An 18920-nucleotide genomic window follows, 5' to 3' on the forward strand; every position below is an offset into this window, starting at 1 on the left:
TTTATTTGACAGAGAGAGACACAGCGAGAGAGGGAACACAAGCAGGGGGGAGTGGGAGAGGGAGAAGCAGGCTTCCCGCGGAGCAAAGAGCCCGATGCGGGGCTGGATCCCAGGACCCTGGAACCACGACCTGAGCCGAAGGCAGACGCTTAACGACTGAGCCACCCAGGCGCCCCCGGGATACAATTTAATAATATACTATGAGCAGTTTCATAAATACTGGTTGATAATGATGGCGATGCTGACTGATGATTTACTTGGTCTCTGCCTATTCTTGTAAAATGCAAATGTGGGACACTTGAAAGCTGTACCAAAGAGGTATACCTCCAGTATATTTTAGAGAATAATTTGCTTATGTACTGTTTTTATTCACAAGTAATTTGCATTTTCTTGTCTCTTAGGAGGAGAGCATTCCCATTGCTTTATCTGGTAGGGATATCTTAGCTAGAGCAAAAAATGGAACAGGCAAGAGCGGTGCCTACCTCATTCCCTTACTTGAACGGCTAGACCTGAAGAAGGACAATATACAAGGTTAGTTTGTTTAAACTAAAAATGGCTGTTTTACTTTGGAGCTGTGTGGAAGATATTATCATCTCTTCTTATAATTTACATAATCTGGGGTTAGTATTTACCTTTTCTTTTCACAGCTTGTGACCCAACTGTCTTATAAAATACCCAGCTTTTTAAAAAGATACCTAGTTTTTAGAGGAGTTTTACATATTACACAGTTTTGATAGTATTCCAGTGAAATAGGCAAAATAAGTATTGCCTTGTAGATAGGAAAGCAAAGATCATGAAGTTGTCCGACTTTGCTATATAAGCTGTGGAACTGAATTGTTTCTTGGGCCGCCTGCATGTCTGCAAGAGCTCATGAACATTTTCCTCTATAAAGCCTTGTGGTTCTGGAATTTTTAAGAGTTTAGTAAGTAGGGAAGAAATAAGTTTCCATAGTTGTATGCAAAGTAAGCTGATAGTTAAATTCTGACCTCTAAAGCTTTTTCTGAAATTTTCATAAATTGATGTTGATCTGTAATGAACATTTCTTCCATCTTCCGTTTACGTACATTCATGTGATGTAAATGCAACCTGGGCAGCAGGAGTTCCCTATTCAGGTGTTTAGTGAATCCCTTACTGAAATATTAAATTAATAAACCTTGAGCTAATGGTTGCCAAGTCAAAGAACCCTTTAAAGGTTTGTAACTAAGGAGTACCAGGTTTATAAAGCAGTGTTGCTGAGGAAAAGTCTAAAGCTAGAACACTGTAATGGGTTCTTTTTCTTTTTTTTTTTTTTGCAAAGGAGATTTGCTTATTTAACTTTTCAGAATTAGGCTTATTATGATTCAAATTTTTAATATGTCCTGAGCATCTAGATTGCAAGGGGCAGTATTTCTGTAGCTTATTATACTCTTAAAATATGTTTCTTTTTTTCTATTTTCCAGCAATGGTGATTGTTCCCACTAGAGAACTTGCTCTACAGGTCAGTCAAATTTGCATCCAGGTCAGCAAGCACATGGGAGGGGCCAAAGTGATGGCAACCACAGGAGGAACCAATTTACGGGATGACATAATGAGGCTTGATGACACAGGTAGGAAATGATTATATAATGTGGCCTAGCTCTCCAAGTGTAATTACAGACACGGGTGTTTCCTGAACTTACTAAAAATTGTTTTTAAGAATTAAGGACCAGGGGCAGCTGGGTGGCTCAGTCAGTTAAGCATCTGCCTTTGGCTTAGGTCATGATCCCAGGGTCCTGGGATCCAGCCCCGCGTCCGGCTCCCTTCTCAGCGGGAACCTGCTTCTCCCTCTCCCTGCCGCTCTGCCTGCTTGTGCTCTCTCTCTCTGTCAAATAAATAAATAAAATCTTAAAAAAAAAAAAAAAAAAAAAATAAAAAACAAAAAAAACTGCCGTAAAAAAATGAATAAAGGAAATGACCATTTCATTAAAAAAAAAAAAAAAGACAAATTGATAGTAATTGAAAGGATATTCAACCCGTTGGTAATTTTTTTTAATGTAAATAAAAATAGATTGATATTGTATCTGTCCGATTGGCAAGGCTAAAAAAATATTAGTGACCAGTAATAACTTTGAGAAGAAATAGGCTGTCTTGCAGCGTTATCATAAATTGATAACGATCTTTATGGTGGGCAGTTTGGCGTTGTTTTGAAATTATAAATGTGTATTTTCAATAGTCTTTTCCTGAAGAAATACTAGGCAAATACAGGGTTACTACAGTGTGGTTTGTAGTACTGAAAAATTGGAATATCCTAAATGTCAGAGGGCTAAATACATTGGGGTATAGTCTGAGTGGAATTCCACGAAGCTATTAAACAGTGAAGCTGATCTGTATTTATTTTCATTGAGTTCTCCATGATACATCATTGAGTGAAAAAAGATAACACAAGCATGAAATCCCTTTATGTAAAATTAGACATAAAGTTTGAGTTAGAATTTTATATATGGTTGTCATTTGGTAAATTACTATATGCTTCATATTGCACAGTTATTTAAAATGATTATCTCTGTTCATCTTACAACAGTCTTCTGAAGACCATTGCTCTAGTTTAGAGGCAAGCAACTGTATGAGATGCCTGGTATATCTTTGTTATTCATTGGGGACAGTTTAAGACAAGTATTCCCCCTTATTTGGAGCAGATGATTTGGGAAGCTCTTAGCCTGCCCCATGTAGGAGTGAAACAAGTATTCTCTGACCAACCTAAGATGAAATGAAAATCCATATCTTAAAACACATATTTGCCTGTTTGTATTATTCCTGCTGCTACAAGTTTCTGATAAAATATGTACGATAAACCTTTACTGTATCCTCTTTGCCCAAGCTAAAATGAGTGAGAATATATACATATATATATATTTTTAATCTTGTGTAGTGCATGTGGTGATAGCTACCCCTGGAAGAATCCTGGATCTTATCAAGAAAGGAGTAGCAAAAGTTGATCATGTCCAGATGATAGTTTTGGATGAGGTAATGTCTCTTTATTTCTTTGTTTATAACTGCCAGTGAATAAAGCAAAAGCTCTTTGTGTTTGTGAACCTCTAGTCAATGCATGACTCTTGTCAATTCCAACTAATTCGCTTATAAAACATGTTTTGCCCATTAAAGGCAATAGATGGTAGGCATTTTTAGGAATAGTTCAGCCTAGTTGTCTTTTTCTTAGGGATGCCAGATTGTAACTTTTGTTTTCATTTTTCAAGAAAAGGAGCTGTTGAATATCTCAAAGTCAAGTTCATTCTAAGTCTCTTTCCAATCAGTGATACATCTTAAAAAGCATCTAATGTCTCTAATCCCTCATTTAGTATATCCTGCTTTGTATTGTTTGTTTTTTTTGTCTCTGGTATATTTGTTATCTCATCAGGTTGTAAGTGCCTTTTAAGAACTTATTGGACTCTACATTTTTGGAATCTGGCAGTGTTTTTATACATACACTATATCAGTGTTAATGTTTTTAAATAAAGTTATTTACCTCTTTGGTTTGTGTTTTAGATAACTAGATCAGGTCGATCATAGTCTAACTCAGACAGGTTTTTTATCTTTGAGTAAGAAGAGGTAATGTTTATTAGTCACTGTGTACTAGCACATGTTTTTTCATTTGCTTTTCACAACAACCCTGTAAGGTAGGTATCCTATAAAGCAGTTACTACTGCTAATTTTTAAGTTGTGGAAACTGAAGTATTGGGTGGTTAAATAACTGAAGTGTATTGGGTGGTTAAATAATGTGCCAACATAGTAAGTGAAGGAGGCAGGATTTCAACCCAGGTAGTTTGACTCTGCAGATTGTACTCTCAATCACGTACTGCCTCTAATGGAAATCACATTAAAATTTTGTTAGGGGAACAAGGACTATTATCTGTCTAGGGTTTTCTCTTTCCTCTAGAATATGGTATTACAGATTTTCCCCCTTCTGAATCACTGCAAATGTGTTTTGGTGCCTTTGGAGTAGGGAGTGTCATAGAATACGGTTTACAGCCAGGCGTATTCCCTGAATGCCCCTGTGGGGTAATGCTTTATTAACCTTGAACACTGATTGTTTTTTTAAACTGTCTTTCCTTTGTACTGCAGGCAGATAAGTTGCTGTCACAGGATTTTGTGCAGATAATGGAGGATATTATTCTCACGCTACCTAAAAACAGACAGATTTTATTATATTCCGCTACTTTCCCTCTTAGTGTACAGAAGTTCATGGTGAGTATAAATCTGTACTTGGAAGGAGTGCTATTCATTCTGTTGCCCACGAGTATACCTTTAATTCATAATTACATCTTGTTATCAGTTTATGCTGATTATTTCAAGTTTTTGGCTTTCCTGCCAGCTGATAATTTAAGGTTTCTTGTGCATAATTTAACTGATTTTTTTTTTTTTAAACAGTAATCTGATCAAATTCTTTATTCACTTAGCCTTTGGTGTCAGGCTGACATACAGCCATTGATGTACTGGATAAATTGATTACAGTGTAATCCTGTATACAAAGTACAAAATAGGAATTTAGCTACATACGTATCTGAATGTTAGATTTTCTGTTATATGGTAACTTATTTTTTCTGTCGTAGACTATACTCTGAAGAAAACTGCATGCCTTTTAAGCAAGAGTTGATCAGAAATGTATGGGGGATATATTTCAAGTTTAAGAGATATGCTCTGCTTTTTTAATTATATGACTTTTTTTTTTTTTTTCAGAATTCCCATTTGCAGAAACCCTATGAGATTAACCTGATGGAGGAACTAACTTTGAAGGGAGTAACCCAGTACTACGCCTATGTAACTGAGCGCCAAAAAGTACACTGCCTCAACACACTTTTCTCCAGGGTAAGTAATAGGCTTCAGTTGCTGTATTACCCATTACTTAACCCCCCAAAAACAGTTGTGTCTGTTTTCCCACCATTTTCAATGTAAAGATAGTCCATATCTTTTCCTAAAAGGTAGTTGTGGTTGTTGATCTGAAGTTGATACTGTATGATTGACATCAAAGACATTTTTAATTAAATTATAAAATAATTTGACCTTAATTATAGTCGATTCTCATTATTTGCATATTATGTATTTGCAAATTCGGCTACACGCCAAAATTTGTAACCCTACAATCAATACTCAAGTGCTTTCGAAGTCATTTGTGGATATTAGTAACACAATAGAAAATACCAGCTGTTGTTCATATTCCTAGTTGAGATTGAACAAAGTGACACATTGCCTTCTTGTTTCAGCTCTCATAAACAAATGTCTTTTTCACAGTCTGTGCTACATCAGTGCCACATTTTTTGCATTTTTGTGCTTTTTTGTTGTTATTTCATGGTTTAAAATGGCTCCAAAGCTTAGCGCTAAAGTGCTGTTCATTTCTTCTAAGCACAAGAAGACTGATGTGCTTTGCAGAGAAAATGTATTTTAGATAAACTTTGTACAGACAGGAATTACAGTGTTGTTGGCCATGAGTAAATAAGGTGCCTTTAAACAGTAACACACATAAAACAAGGTTATCTGTTGATTAATTGATGAGAAGTTGTGACTTAGAGGCTCTCAGGAACCTTCCCCTGTGTCTCCCTACAAGCAGTGGTTCTATGTTCATGTTTTCAGTGTTTGTAGCAACTTTATAGAACAGAATTATTGCAAATAATGAGAATTGAATGTGTTTCAATCATGTTGGCAATTATGCGGCTCTTATTAAGCATACTCTTCTACAATAAAATTTCTAACTTATCTGCAACTATTAAGTAAATGACTAGTATTTACAATATGTACAGTTTTGCATCTCTTGTATCATGAGATTCTAAGTCTTAGATCATGTTCTTTAGTATTGGTTTGTCAGTATTTTCAAGATTTGGCAAAGTAAATGAATTTTTTTTTTCTTTCTCATATATTCCCTCCCCCCACCCCGCTCAGCTTCAGATAAACCAGTCGATCATTTTCTGTAACTCCTCTCAGCGAGTTGAATTGCTAGCCAAGAAGATTTCTCAACTGGGTTATTCTTGCTTCTATATCCATGCTAAAATGAGGCAGGTGAGTAAAAAATTGGAACTCGTGTGTGGATTTTAAAAATCTTTTTCTTAAGTATTTCTTGGATTTTTGTTTTTTTTCAATGCTTCTCCATATGCCCTAAGTTTAAGAATAAATTATTCCTTAGTAGGCAGAGGACCTTTCATTTTAACTGCTAGGGTTCAGTTTTCTAACTATAAAATACTAACGATAAAATATATACTCTTAAGCTCACAAGGTTGTTAGGAAAATTGAGATAATGTATAAAACGAGTACTTTGTCAAGCATGATACAAATACGAGATTTTATTCCCTTCTTTCCCAAGTAATGTAGATTTGCCCTGTTTAATACAGTAACCACTGGTCTCATGTGGCAATTTAAGAGAGTTAAAATTAAATAAAATTTAAAATTTAGTTCCTCTGTTACACTAACCACATTTCAAGTGCCATGTTACATGTGACTAGCAGCTACAGTTTTGGAAAGTACAGATATAGAACATTTCTATCATTGCAGAAGGTTCTATTGGACAACACTCCTCTAGATTTTTAATTTATGTACCTCTTCAGTCCATATGTTTTTTTCTTTATTTGCCTTTAGGATGCAATCTCTCTAAATTTCAGAACTTAATAAAAAAAAAACCAGTTTAAATAAATTCAGAACTATAAAAACATTTGTGTTGTGTGTGGTAAACATTGAAATTTTGTGAAAACGGTTTCTGAAGACCAGCAGATTAAGAATTTGAGTTAATCAGCTCAACTTTGGTTTTCAGAGAAGTTTGATAATGGATCAGATACCACCACGTAGACCCTAATACTAGAAATTGTCACAGGAAATTAATGTGTTAAGCTGTAGAGAGTATTTCAGAGTGGAAAAATGTTGCTTTGAAAGGAAAGACCAGTTTGCCAGATGCTAGATTTGTCACTTGTGTCAGAGTCGTTACGCATGTGTTCTCATTTTTTTTAATTGAAAAGTAAATTTTTGGGGCACCTGGGTGGCTCAGTTAGTTAAGCATCTCTTGATTTTGGCTCAGGTCATGATGTCAGGGTGGTGAGATAAAGCCGCACGCTTGGTCGGGAGAGTCTGCTTGAGATTCTCTCCCTCTATCTGCCCTGCGTGCTCACTCACAAATTTAAAAAAAAGGAAAGTAAATTTTTGTTTTTGCGTACATTAACTAAAATATTCAATTATTTGGTCAAGCCAAATTTTTGTCATCTTCTGTTTGAAACATTTTAAAAATGGATATACAAAAACATGGTGAAAGTTGTCACTTTAATTAAAATTCACTTCAGCAAAAAAGATAATATCCTTAACAGTTAAGATAAATGCTGAATAGGGGCGCCTGGGGGGCTCAGTCAGTTAAGTGTCTGCCTTCGGCTCAGGTCATGATCCCGGGGTCCTGGGATTGAGCCCCACATCGGGCTCCCTGCTCGGTGGGAAGCCTGGTTCTCCCTCTCCCACTCCCCCTGCTTGTGTTCCTGTTCTCGCTATCCTCTGTCAAATAAATAAAAGCCTTAAAAGAGAGATAAATGCTAAATAAAGGTATGGGTAGGTATTTTTGTTTTGTTTTTTAAAGATCTTATTTATTTATTTGAGAGAGAGTACGAGCAGGAAGGAGAAGGAGAAGCAGGCTCCCCACTGAGCAGGTAGCCTGACATGGGGCTCCATCACAGAACCCCAGGATCATGACCTGAGCTGAAGGCAGACGCCTAACCTACTGAGGCACCCCTTGTTTTGTTTTTTAGGTAGGCTCCATACCCAGCGTATAGCCCTGAGTGAGATCAAAACTCAGATGCTTAACTAACTGAACCACCCACGCGCCCCCATGGATGTTTTAGTTGCTTATTAATTCCCATGGGAAACTAATTTATGATTAACTTTTTTTGTTTCTAACTTACGGGTATTGAATTCATTCATCTCTCATTTGTGTAAATTTGGGGTATACAAAACTTTGGATAGGAGAAATTAGTGATGAGAAATTTAGGGCTGTGCATATGAGTTTTTAAAGAAATCGAATGCATTGCTTTGTTCCTAGGAACATCGAAATCGTGTATTTCATGATTTCCGAAATGGCTTATGCCGCAATCTTGTTTGCACTGGTAAGTATTTCCTTTACCCGTTGTTTTTTCTCCCTGGTTCAGCTCTGCTTTTTCTGTCCATATCTCCCAACAGAATCTGTGACAAGAGTTTAGCTCACCCTAAAGCCATTTCTGGAATTTCCGAAGTTGAGAATGAGCTATAGTTAATTCCTGAAACTAGTTTCCATATCTGAAACTGCAGAATACTTGTTACTGGCACTCATACCTGATCTGTCTTTTAAACTAGTGGAATTTATGTGTTTTCTGAATAATTTTAGCATACAGGAATGAGTTATATGTACCGTGTGCAAAATAAATTACATTAAGAAACTATATTTTGGAAGTTATTTATTGTGGTCTTTTAATTTTTTTGCCAGAAACAGACTAGTCTGTATTTTGGTGTATTTCAGTACATGAAGAAGAACAAATTGGGGAGGCAGGTGGACAGTCAGATCAGACAAAGCAAATGGATTGAGTATCCTCCCATTTCTACTCTGGAAATACAATCTTAGTATTGGTATGAGAGTAATCATTTAAACTAGGCTTCTGGGTAGAGAGAAGAGCCTGGATTTTTTTTTTTTTTTAGTTGAGGTATACACAAAAATATAGTAATTATAAGGATATTCAGTGAATTATTGCACATGTACACACCCATATTACTAGCACCCAGATCAAAATTTTAGAATACTATACAATTTGGATTTTTAAGAATACTGCTATAGAAATAAACTCCAAATTTATATACTAGCAGAATACTGAATTTGCTAATTTACAAGAACCAAAACAGGGCTATCCAATATCCTGAGTGTTCCCACTTTATCTTGTTTCTCTGCTTTATATCTAAAAGGACCTTTAATACAGCTGCGAATTAATACATATATGTTTACTTTATCAGCACTTTTTTTTTTTTTTTAAGATTTTATTTACTTGATAGAGATGACAAGTAGGCAGACAGGCAGGCAGAGGAAGAGGGAGAAGCAGGTTTCCCGATGAGGGGCTTGATCCCAGGACACTGGGATCATGACCTGAGCCGAAGGCAGACGCTTAACCAACTGAGCCACCAAGGCACCCCACTTTATCAGCACTTCTAAATTTTGTCTTCAAGTACTTAAATATAAAGTAATCTGATTTGGTGGAAAGGATACTAGACTAGAATTTGAAGATTGGGGCTCAAGTCCTACCATTTTGTACTTGTAATCATCAAATCATACTTTTATGCCTTTTTTTATTTGTAAGATGGGAATGCCTTAAAGTGAATTCTGCACAAATACCTGTTGCAGTTTATTCATTCAAAAATAGTTTTTGATATTCAACATGTATTTTTTTACTCTTTGCCAGGTATTTAGCTTGGTGCTAAAAAAAAAAATACATGTTACACCTCAGTTTTATATTATGTATATTTTACCACAATTAAAAATTTTTTAAATACATACACACTTCCTTCACTTAGCCTATAGAAGAGGAACTAGTTAATTGGTGAAATGTTGAGTTAAGCAAATTCAGAATGTGCAAACAGAACAGTATTTAGTATGTCATTAAATAAGTATTGAATAACATAGGTGTATAAAGTGTATAAATAAATACATGCGAAGTATCACCCTTTACTTAAAGGAGCAGTGGTTTAATCAGATAAAAAAGATAACATTAAGAGTCTAAGACAGGCCCTGCAACCTTTTTCTTTAAAGTGCCAGATAGTAGATATCATTTGGTCTCTTGTTACAAGTTTCTCAGCTCTGCCATTCCAGCTCAAAAGCACCCTTAAACAGTACATGAACAAATGGGCATGGTCCTGTGACAGTAAAACTGGATTTACAGAAACAGGCTTTAGGCTGGATCTGCAAAGGAGTAAAAGTAATTTGCAAATGTGAGGTATGTGTAGTAAGTAATCCTAAATTTTCATAGGAAAGGAAATTAACATGTGACCTGAGAAGAGGTGGAATTGTAATTGGCTCTATAAACTAGATAAGTTTTAGACTTGCAGAAGGAGTTTTAAGTTAGGGGACTGGCATCAAATGTGATCCATAGAGGGCTTCAAGAAGATATGTTTAAGAAAGGATGAGTAGATGAATTTCGTGGAGAGGAAGGTTTGAGGAAGAGATGTGTTAGAGAACTATGTTAGGACCAAAGTATAGAGTGGAGGACCTTGTATGTCAATTTTAATTTTATCCAGGGGCAATTCAAAAGGATAAGTTATAAATTGAAAGCAGTATTTTAGAAATAGTGGTCACGACCGTCATGGATTATTTTGGAGTATGGAGCTGATAGAAGCCTTGAAACCTAGTTATTAGTCCATTGTAATTGTCTTTACTTGCAGTTTTCAGAGCCTAAATTAGCATAGTTACTGTGGGACTAGAAAAGAGAAGTGGTGACCTTGTACTTGCCTCAGACTTGTAAATCACGTAGTAGACTGAAATGAATGAATTCAAAAAGTATAAATTAACTACGAGTGGATTACCTCTTCTTTTTGAGGTATTTTTGGTTACCCAAAGTTTTTAATCTATTTTAATCTTGGATTGCATACTAAAAAATAGATGAAAAGAAAATTATTCCTGAGACTCATTTATGAGCTTATAGTTTACCAGTTGTTCTGACCTCTTGTATTTGCAGTTATCTTAAACCATTTTTTAAAACTTAATGGGACTAGGAAAGGTAACTTGCTAGCGGAAAGTTATTTATAATAATGTGCATGAAAGGTAATGCTAGTAATTTGCAAATGCATTTGAATTACTGAATGAAGTGACTAAAACTTAGGTTGCACTAGAAATACATGTTAAAAGAGTATTATGGTACCAAGAAACATGCTTAAATTGAAAGATAATGATGGAGATTCTTTCTTTCTCTTTTAAGATTTGTTTACCCGAGGTATTGATATACAAGCTGTGAATGTGGTAATTAACTTTGACTTCCCAAAGCTGGCAGAGACCTATCTCCATCGTATTGGAAGATCAGGTGAGGAAAAGGAAGATGTTCTTTTAAGACTGATTTCTAATTCTTGTAGAGCATTTAAGAAAAGTTAAAATAACTTTATGCTTAAATTGAGATAAAATTCACAAATGAGGTCCTTAGTTTTCTCATTAGGTGGTTCAGTCTGTAACTACTGTTTAGTGTATGTATTTTGGCAACTTTTGACACAAATGAGTATCTGTTTTGTCATTTGAAAAAGGTAAAATAGGGTACTACTTCGGGCTGTGAAACCTGAAGTTGTGTGTTTGAGGAGACCATAAGAAGTGGTTTTAAAAACTCAGAATGGCACTGAACAAAAACATGACGCATGTATGGTTTTGCCACTAATAGACTTGTACATGCACATCATCAGTTCTCTTTAACTTAAATTTTTATTAATGGAAAAGTGTTTTTCATTTTTAGGTCGCTTTGGTCATCTTGGCTTAGCCATCAACTTGATCACATATGATGATCGCTTCAACCTGAAAAGTATTGAGGAGCAGCTGGGAACAGAGATTAAACCGATCCCAAGCAACATTGACAAGAGCCTGTATGTGGCAGAATACCACAGCGAGCCTGTAGAAGACGAGAAACCTTAACAAGCATGTGCGTACCTGACAGAACCACTAAGTGAGCATAGTATTTAAATCAAGATCCTCTTTCCTAGAGGAAATTTGCTGTTGCATTGCATGTAATAGCAGTGATAGGGTAGAACACCCGTTGGCATAAATGACAGTAAACTGGACATACTGCTTGGGTGAAGTTGTGGTCCCATTAGAAAATCCATAAATGCTGCTCTTGAATGAAGTTTTCCTGTATAATGTGATACATGAGCAGTACTTAAGCCAAATCCAGACTGCCAAAATAATGAAAGCAAAGAATCTTTTTCAACAATTTGAATATGAAAATATTTTTTTTTTGTCTTTATCACCCAGTCATTTCTCTCTTAATCACTCTTAATTTCTACTGGGCATCTTAATAAATCAGGTTAATTACCTGCAGTGCCTCATTGCCAAATGTGTAATCAAGTTGAGAGGATAACTGTCTTTTTTTAAATGCCCAGTCTTGTTTCCTGCACCACCCTCTTCTTTCATTGTTTGGTGACTATTGGATTCTGGTAGTAATGCTCAAAAGAAGGCTCAACATAAAGAATACAGGCTTGTTTTGCAACTTTTTCTAAGGAAAATGAAAATCTGTTTTGAGAGATGGTAACTTCCAAATTAGCAATGAGCATTTTACCTGTTACACTTTTTTTTTTTTTTTTTTTAAGATTTTATTTATTTGAGGGCGCCTGGGTGGCTCAGATGGTTAAGCGTCTGCCTTCGGCTCAGGTCATGATCCCAGGGTCCTGGGATCGAGTCCCGCATCGGGCTCTCTGCTCCTTGGGAGCCTGCTTCTCCCTCTGCCTCTCTCTCTCTCTCTCATGAATAAATAAATAAAATCTTTAAAAAAAAAAAAAAAAGATTTTATTTATTTGAGAGAGCACAAGCAGGGGGACGGGCAGAGGGGAGAGGGACAGGCAGACTCTCCGCCAAGTCAGGGACCCTAGGATCCTAGGAGCTTAACCTGAGCCTAAGTCAGGTGATGAACCAACTGAGCCACCCAGGCACCCCATTTATCTGTTACTCTTTCAAAGTTTCTAAGTTGCTCTTTTCACTTTAGTTTCTTTCTTTCTCCCCCCACCCCCCAAAATGTCAAACAAAACCCTCAGACAAACATAAAAGTAGCCAATGTTTGTTGGTATCCTGGCAGGCTGTCAAGTTTATGGAAGTTTAAAAAAATTTGGGGGGCGCCTGGGTGGCTCAGTTGTTAAGCGTCTGCCTTCGGCTCAGGTCATGATCCAGGATCCTGGGATCGAGCCCCGCATCGGGCTCCCTGCTCGGCGGGAAGCCTGCTTCTCTCTCGCCCACTCTCCCCGCTTGTGTTCCCTCTCTCGCTGTCTCTCTCTCTGTCGAATAAATAAAATCTTTTTTAAAAAAAAATTTTTTTTTAATTTGTTTTTCTTGATTTAATTGTTTTGGATATCAGAACTTTCAGGCTCTTGTTCTGTCTCTGGAATGCCTAGCAGAAATTCCTTAATCCTAAATGGATTCTACGGCAGGCAAAGGCTTAGTAGAAGCCACTACAGAGAGCATTTGGTTGGATTGTGAAAACCTAGGTATCCTGGTTCATATTGTTTTCACAAAAGTTAATTTTAGGTTTCTTCCTTCTTTTTTTAGGCTTTGACAAACTACAGAAGGCTCGTTTGGATCTGTGACACATCGTTTGGGGGGGATGCTCTTCTCTTTGTGGGTTTTTCATCTTTTTATTTTGGAACTATGAAGACTTAAAAGAGCTCGACATTTTTTCTTTTTTTAACTGGTGAAGAGAAAAAGCTGAAAAGAAGGAATTTACCTTTTTTGTTCCACTTGTTTGCACTGTGTGCTGACTGAACATTAGTTGCACTAACTGCTGGTTTTTAAAAAATGTTTTCTGGGGAAGGGGGACAAGGAAGGAGGAGAAAGAAGAGAAGGGGAGAAACCCTAAAAAGAGAAGAATCTTGATGAACACACAAGCTTGTCTACAATTTCAAAATTCTCCAACAGCTGACTCTTGAGTGCATTTCAACTTCTCCCTTATTACTCATCCGTTTTTTAAGCCTGAAGAGCTTATTACTTATTTGTGCGAAGTGCCTTATGCTATGAGACCATTCAGAATATCATCTTTTAGACACAGCCCAAGGAATCAACAATAGTAATTCTTTTTTTGTTTTTTCCTATCTTTTTAAATTTTTTGTCTTTTCATTCTGGTTTCAAGTTGAAGTCTCTCTCTTCCCTTTTTACCCAATACTCAAGCCCAGGGCTGGAAGATGACACATATTAGTAATGTTAAACATCATTCTATTTTACTTTATGTGGAGGAGTTGATATGCAACTGCAGTTCATCCGCACTGTAAATACATGTATTTAAAAAAAAAAAAAACAATCCCAAGTAAAAATTTCTGGGCTGAGTAGATTACAACATCACCGCTCCCAAAGGAAAGAGCAGTCTATCATTGCAGGAGCCATATGACAAGCCTTTGTGCTCTATAGCAGAACACTAAAGACTGGTTTACATACGCTTCCATTAGCAGTTATGGCACTTGATGTGTAGACATGTCAGAGCCTTGACCCTCTTTCCTCTGTGGCAAAGCGTGTCCCATAGAAAATTGGGTGTGTATACTTGTATAAACTTTGTAAATAAGTTTTTTTCTGGGTTCATATATATATATACATATATATATATTTTTTTTTGGATGAAGGTTGCTGGGATTAAGGGGATTAGAGTGATTATGGGAGCAGCTAAAGATGAGAGGGGCTCAGTTTTCCGCAACACTAAATTCTAAAAAGTACTTTGGCCTCTTAGTGTAGAGAGCAGGCCTCTTTGGTGACCCTGTGTTGGAAGAGGAACCCAGAAGTCTGGGATTCACTGTTTGCTGCCACACTGTATCATCTAATACCTTTGGAGAACACCTGCCAGAGAGAGCAAGGAAACTTCAAAAACCTATGACTCAAGATGTTATTTTTGAGAAGCTCTCTCTGATTTTGCTTCTCCCCCCCCCCTTTTAAAAAAAGTTTGAGGAACTTTTCAAGCTCAGCAAAAGGGGACAAAGATTAATCTCCCTTGCAGTGTGGGAATTCAATTGAGTGGCAGTGTCTGAGCAGTATATGTACAAAGCATGGATTTTGCATTTCAGAATATTAGCCAGTACCAGCTTTGGTAATGTTAGCAGTTCTGGAGCTTACTTTCTGTGGATCACTTCCTGTACTGTGTAAGTGTGTTGCCCTCTGCCCACCTTGAGACATAAACTTGCAGGAATGGGCAACTCCTGAGAGCTGTTAACTTTCATGCTACAGAAAGCTGCTTGCCATCCTTTTGCTTTGTGACAAGAATCTGTCATTTTGCATTGTAAATTGCTGGCAAATGCTTTACAGTCAATAGTGTTGCTTTAAATTGTGCCCCTCCCAACATGCTTGATGTTTGGCCTGATCTCCAGGCAAAAGGAGTGAGATGAATCAAAACCAGTGAACTTTTTTTTTTAAATGTTTTTAATTCCCTTTTAACCCAGTGTACTAGGTCAATCAGGAGGCATCCAGGGTTTTAAAAAAAAACAAAAAATAAAATTAAATTTGATTTCCATATTCCATTTTTTCAAAACCCTAAAATATTACAAGATAAGTCCTGCATATGCTTTCATGCTTAACTCACCTGGATAAAGAAATCAATTATTCACAGTTGCTTTTTTTGACTCTTGGCTAGTTCTAAGCAAAACTATTTGTGACTCACCCAAAACTCCTTAGGATCAAAATCCTGCAGATGCCTCCTGATCAGACATGGCCCTAACTCCTTAAAAAACTGTAGCAAGAGCTGCACAGTACAAACCCAAAAAAAGAATAAGCTCATTTATTTGGTATCCAAGCTATGTTCTGTCTGGCCAATTGGTTACTAAATACAAGCCCTAATTAAGGAATAACTTTTTTCCAGGGAGGGGTGGGGGGAGGGAATTTAGAAGGCATCAACTTTTGACCAAAAAAATCTTGCCCTTGTACTGATGCAGCTCTCTCTTTTTCCCCCACCTCTGGCGAGATAAGAGGGATCATTCATTACAGAAGAAAAGCAAAGGCTTGTGGTTGCAATTGGATATCTCGCTAGAGAGTGTGTGGGTGACAAGACAAACCGCGCAGTCGTCTTTGCCATTCTCAGACTGTGCCTGGTGCCACATGACTGTGGGTCCCTCTTAAAGCACAGACTTAATTGAAAGTATTACTGAAGTATAGCCTCTGATGAGGAGTGGCACTTAAATGATCTGGAACACCACTATTGGACACAGTCCTGTAGAGGCAGCTGTCCAGTTTTGGTGCTTGACTCTTGAATAGGAATTGCTAAATGGAAAGATGCTCTAAGGACTAGGTCAAAGCCTAGTCTCTCTTTTTTTTTTTTTTTAATCCCCCTCACTCTTAAGGAGCACTGTTACTGGAAATTGTTTTTGTGTTCTTTCCACTATTGGGTGTCTCTTTTAAGTAATGGTAATAATTTTTCCAGTGGTTCGTTTGGATGAAACTGTTCCCTATTTTTAATATTTAAATTATGTCCAACTCATGGTTTTGCCTATGGCTGTAGTTGTGTAATGGGTTATGGACTGTTACACACCTTGCTGCCTCTGGGCCTGTTTTGTTTTTCTCTTCCCATACATTCCAGTGGAGAAACTTTCTTGGCTTTCCCTTGGGAATAGCATAAACTTATTCAAAAATGATCTTCCATGGGAAGAAGTAAGGGAGAAGCAAATCTAAATCTCTCAGTTATTTTCCAGTTGGTCCCAGCATCGTAATATGGGTGGGTCCCAATGGCTGGGGGGAGGGGGGAGGCAATTGGTTATCAGTATCTGTTTTCAGAATGAGATGGGAGCATCTTTCCTTTGCTGTGTGCTTTGTGTTTGATACCATCATGCTTGGGTTAGAACCAGATAACTCAGCACAAAGCCTTGAGTGTAAATTTGTTGGAATCAAAACATCTCATTCTGATCACTTGGTTTAGTTTTTTTTTTTTTCTTTTTTTTTTTTTAATAGGGGTGGGAGGGAGGTTACTATGCCCCAAAAGGGAGGGTGTCTGCACTAAGGATTTAGAAACACTTTGGAAGTTCATAACCTCATCAGAAATGGCCTTTAGCCACACTCCTGACCTTATAGATGAGTAACAAAAAGATGAAATAATTTTTGGGGAATTAAGCCATGTTATTTTAATTTGCTACGTTTTTCAACGTTCTGTGTATCTTAAAAATTGTTACTGTGGAATCATTTTCTGACAAAATACCTTTGTCAAGCAAAATTTTTGGCTTCATGGGAGCTGAAGTCAACTTTCTGGTGAAATGAAGTGGACTTTTGTGAGCTTGTAGTTATACTTTATATCCTTAAAGGTAGTTTTCTTAAACTCCTAAAGAAAATCTCTGGTCTTAAAAACTCATCTTTGGGGTAGAGAGTTAAGTGTCCAAAGGCTGTAACAGTTCATGAGGTTAGAGGGAGCTAGCCTGGCACCTGGACTCTGCCCCTCCACAGCTGACAGATTCCAGCAGAAGTGTGTTTAAATTCTCCAGTAGACAATACTGGGCAGGGCAAGGGAGGGGGTAGGGCTGGGTTATTAAGATACAGGCTACTGTATTTTAACCAATGGTTGTCGGGGAGGGGTGCCTGGAGAAAACAAAGTCACTTCCCTTTTTTGAAACAAAACTAAAACTTGAAAAAATGTATTTTTGTTCAGTAAAAATGGGATGGAATTCCAGTGTCCCTAGCCACAAGGGACCAGTTCCACTGAGAAGTGAACAGTGGGGACTCAAAATTTTGAAAACATTTGGGGAAAGGGAAAATTGGCTTTCTGTTAATTGGCAAATGTTCCAGTGGGACTCTGTTTTTGTTGGGATATGTTACGTTGTATGTACACATATATGGACCAGAGTCTGCTGAGTTTATAAGGTTCAGAAAAAATGGTTGATAAAATCTCGGTTTTTGTTAATTTATCTCAATAAAAGCCCACTGGAACTCCAAATGTGTGTGTGATATGTCCTTAGCAGGCTGTGCTATTTAGGAATTCTTGCATATGAGAACATTTTACTAAAGTAATTAACATGGTGAGACAGGACCTTCTCAGCACTACTTCTGTAAGCCCAGTTGAGTAAAATCTGAGATGGCTCATCTCAGCACCCTCATCCAGTGTAGATACTGTCCTACCGTCCTCATTTCACTTTTTCGATTTTCATTGCCTGAACAGAGAACCAAGATAATCATTTGGAGAGATGTTAGTGTGTGATATATGGAAGTGGGTTATAAGTAATGCCCTCCAGAACTGTTCAGATGTTTCAGTAAACTGAACATGCCCACAAAGTTTACTTAGGAATGAATTTGACAATATGAACAATTTGTGTGCTAAAGGGATGCCTGGGTGGCTCAGTCGGTTAAGCGGCTGCCTTCGGCCCGGGTCATGATCCCAGGGTCCTGGGATCAAGTCCCACATCGGGCTCCTTGCTCAGCAGGGAGCCTGCTTCTCCCTCTTCAAAGAAAAGAAAAAAAAAAATTTGTGTGCTAAGAAGTACAAAATACTAATGAAAGAAATCAAAAGACCTAAGTGAGAAATTCAGACGCTTAAAGCTAAACACAGCCCCCTTTGCTCTAACCCAAAAGAAACACTTAGGTACAACTAGCAAAATGTGCACAACTTATATACTGAAAGCTGCAAAACAACGCTGATGAGAGAAATTGAGAGGTGCCACGTTCATGGATTGCAATGCTACAACAATTTTGAAAAAATTGAAGGGCTTATTAACCTGATTGCAAGACTCAACTACGGCAAAGTTGTAAACAGTTCTTCCACTACAGTACATTGTCTGAAGAAACGGGAACTGGCCTCAACTTTTCGTCTAAAGAGCAGAGAAGAGATTGCAGAGACTAGTGCCTCTGACAGACTTGAAAGATGAAACATTGGTTGTTCTTACCATATCATTCAACACACACATACTTGGGTTTGTGCAGAAGACAAATGGATTATAAAGAATGATAGTGGATTATCATAAACTTAACCAGGTGATGACTTCCATTGCAACTGCTGTTCCAGATATGTGTTTTTGCTGGAAAAAAAAACTTATCTGCCACCTGGAATGTAGCTATTGATGTAGTGAATGCTCCCCCCCACACACACCCCACCCCAGACCTCTTAGTAATGACAAACCATTTGCTATTAGCTGTGAGGACCAACAGTACAACTTCATTGTTTTATGTCAAGGCTCTATTACCCTTCTAGCTAGTCTGGAGAGACTGATCGATCACCTCTGAATTCTACAGGATATCATGCTGGCCCACAATATTACAGACATGGTGAGCAGGATATAGCATCAACCTGGATACTTTGGTAAAA

The 18920-nt window shown here is 37.3% G+C and overlaps 1 protein-coding gene across 6 annotated transcripts in view; it reads left to right on the top strand.

Annotated features, from left to right (window-relative positions):
• DDX6 (DEAD-box helicase 6) overlaps window positions 1-17987 on the top strand; it is a 34779-nt gene extending 16792 nt beyond the window's left edge. For 2 of the 6 annotated variants that reach the window (XM_021696250.2, XM_021696251.2), the window contains exons 5-14: window positions 402-531; window positions 1440-1586; window positions 2888-2982; window positions 4078-4200; window positions 4693-4821; window positions 5890-6006; window positions 8015-8078; window positions 10905-11006; window positions 11424-11606; window positions 13220-17577. In XM_021696250.2, the coding sequence (XP_021551925.1) occupies window positions 402-531; window positions 1440-1586; window positions 2888-2982; window positions 4078-4200; window positions 4693-4821; window positions 5890-6006; window positions 8015-8078; window positions 10905-11006; window positions 11424-11599 (1083 nt within the window). In that variant the 3' untranslated portion in view covers window positions 11600-11606; window positions 13220-17577. Of the gene's footprint in view, window positions 1-401; window positions 532-1439; window positions 1587-2887; window positions 2983-4077; window positions 4201-4692; window positions 4822-5889; window positions 6007-8014; window positions 8079-10904; window positions 11007-11423; window positions 11631-13219 lie in introns of all 6 variants that reach the window. The other 4 variants (XR_006540924.1, XM_021696252.2, XM_044919191.1 and 1 more) reach the window with 4 other exon arrangements.
• Window positions 17988-18920: the final 933 nt, after the last annotated feature.

Source organism: Neomonachus schauinslandi, chromosome 11 (genome assembly GCF_002201575.2).
Source record: "Neomonachus schauinslandi chromosome 11, ASM220157v2, whole genome shotgun sequence".
Lineage (NCBI taxonomy): Eukaryota > Metazoa > Chordata > Mammalia > Carnivora > Phocidae > Neomonachus > Neomonachus schauinslandi.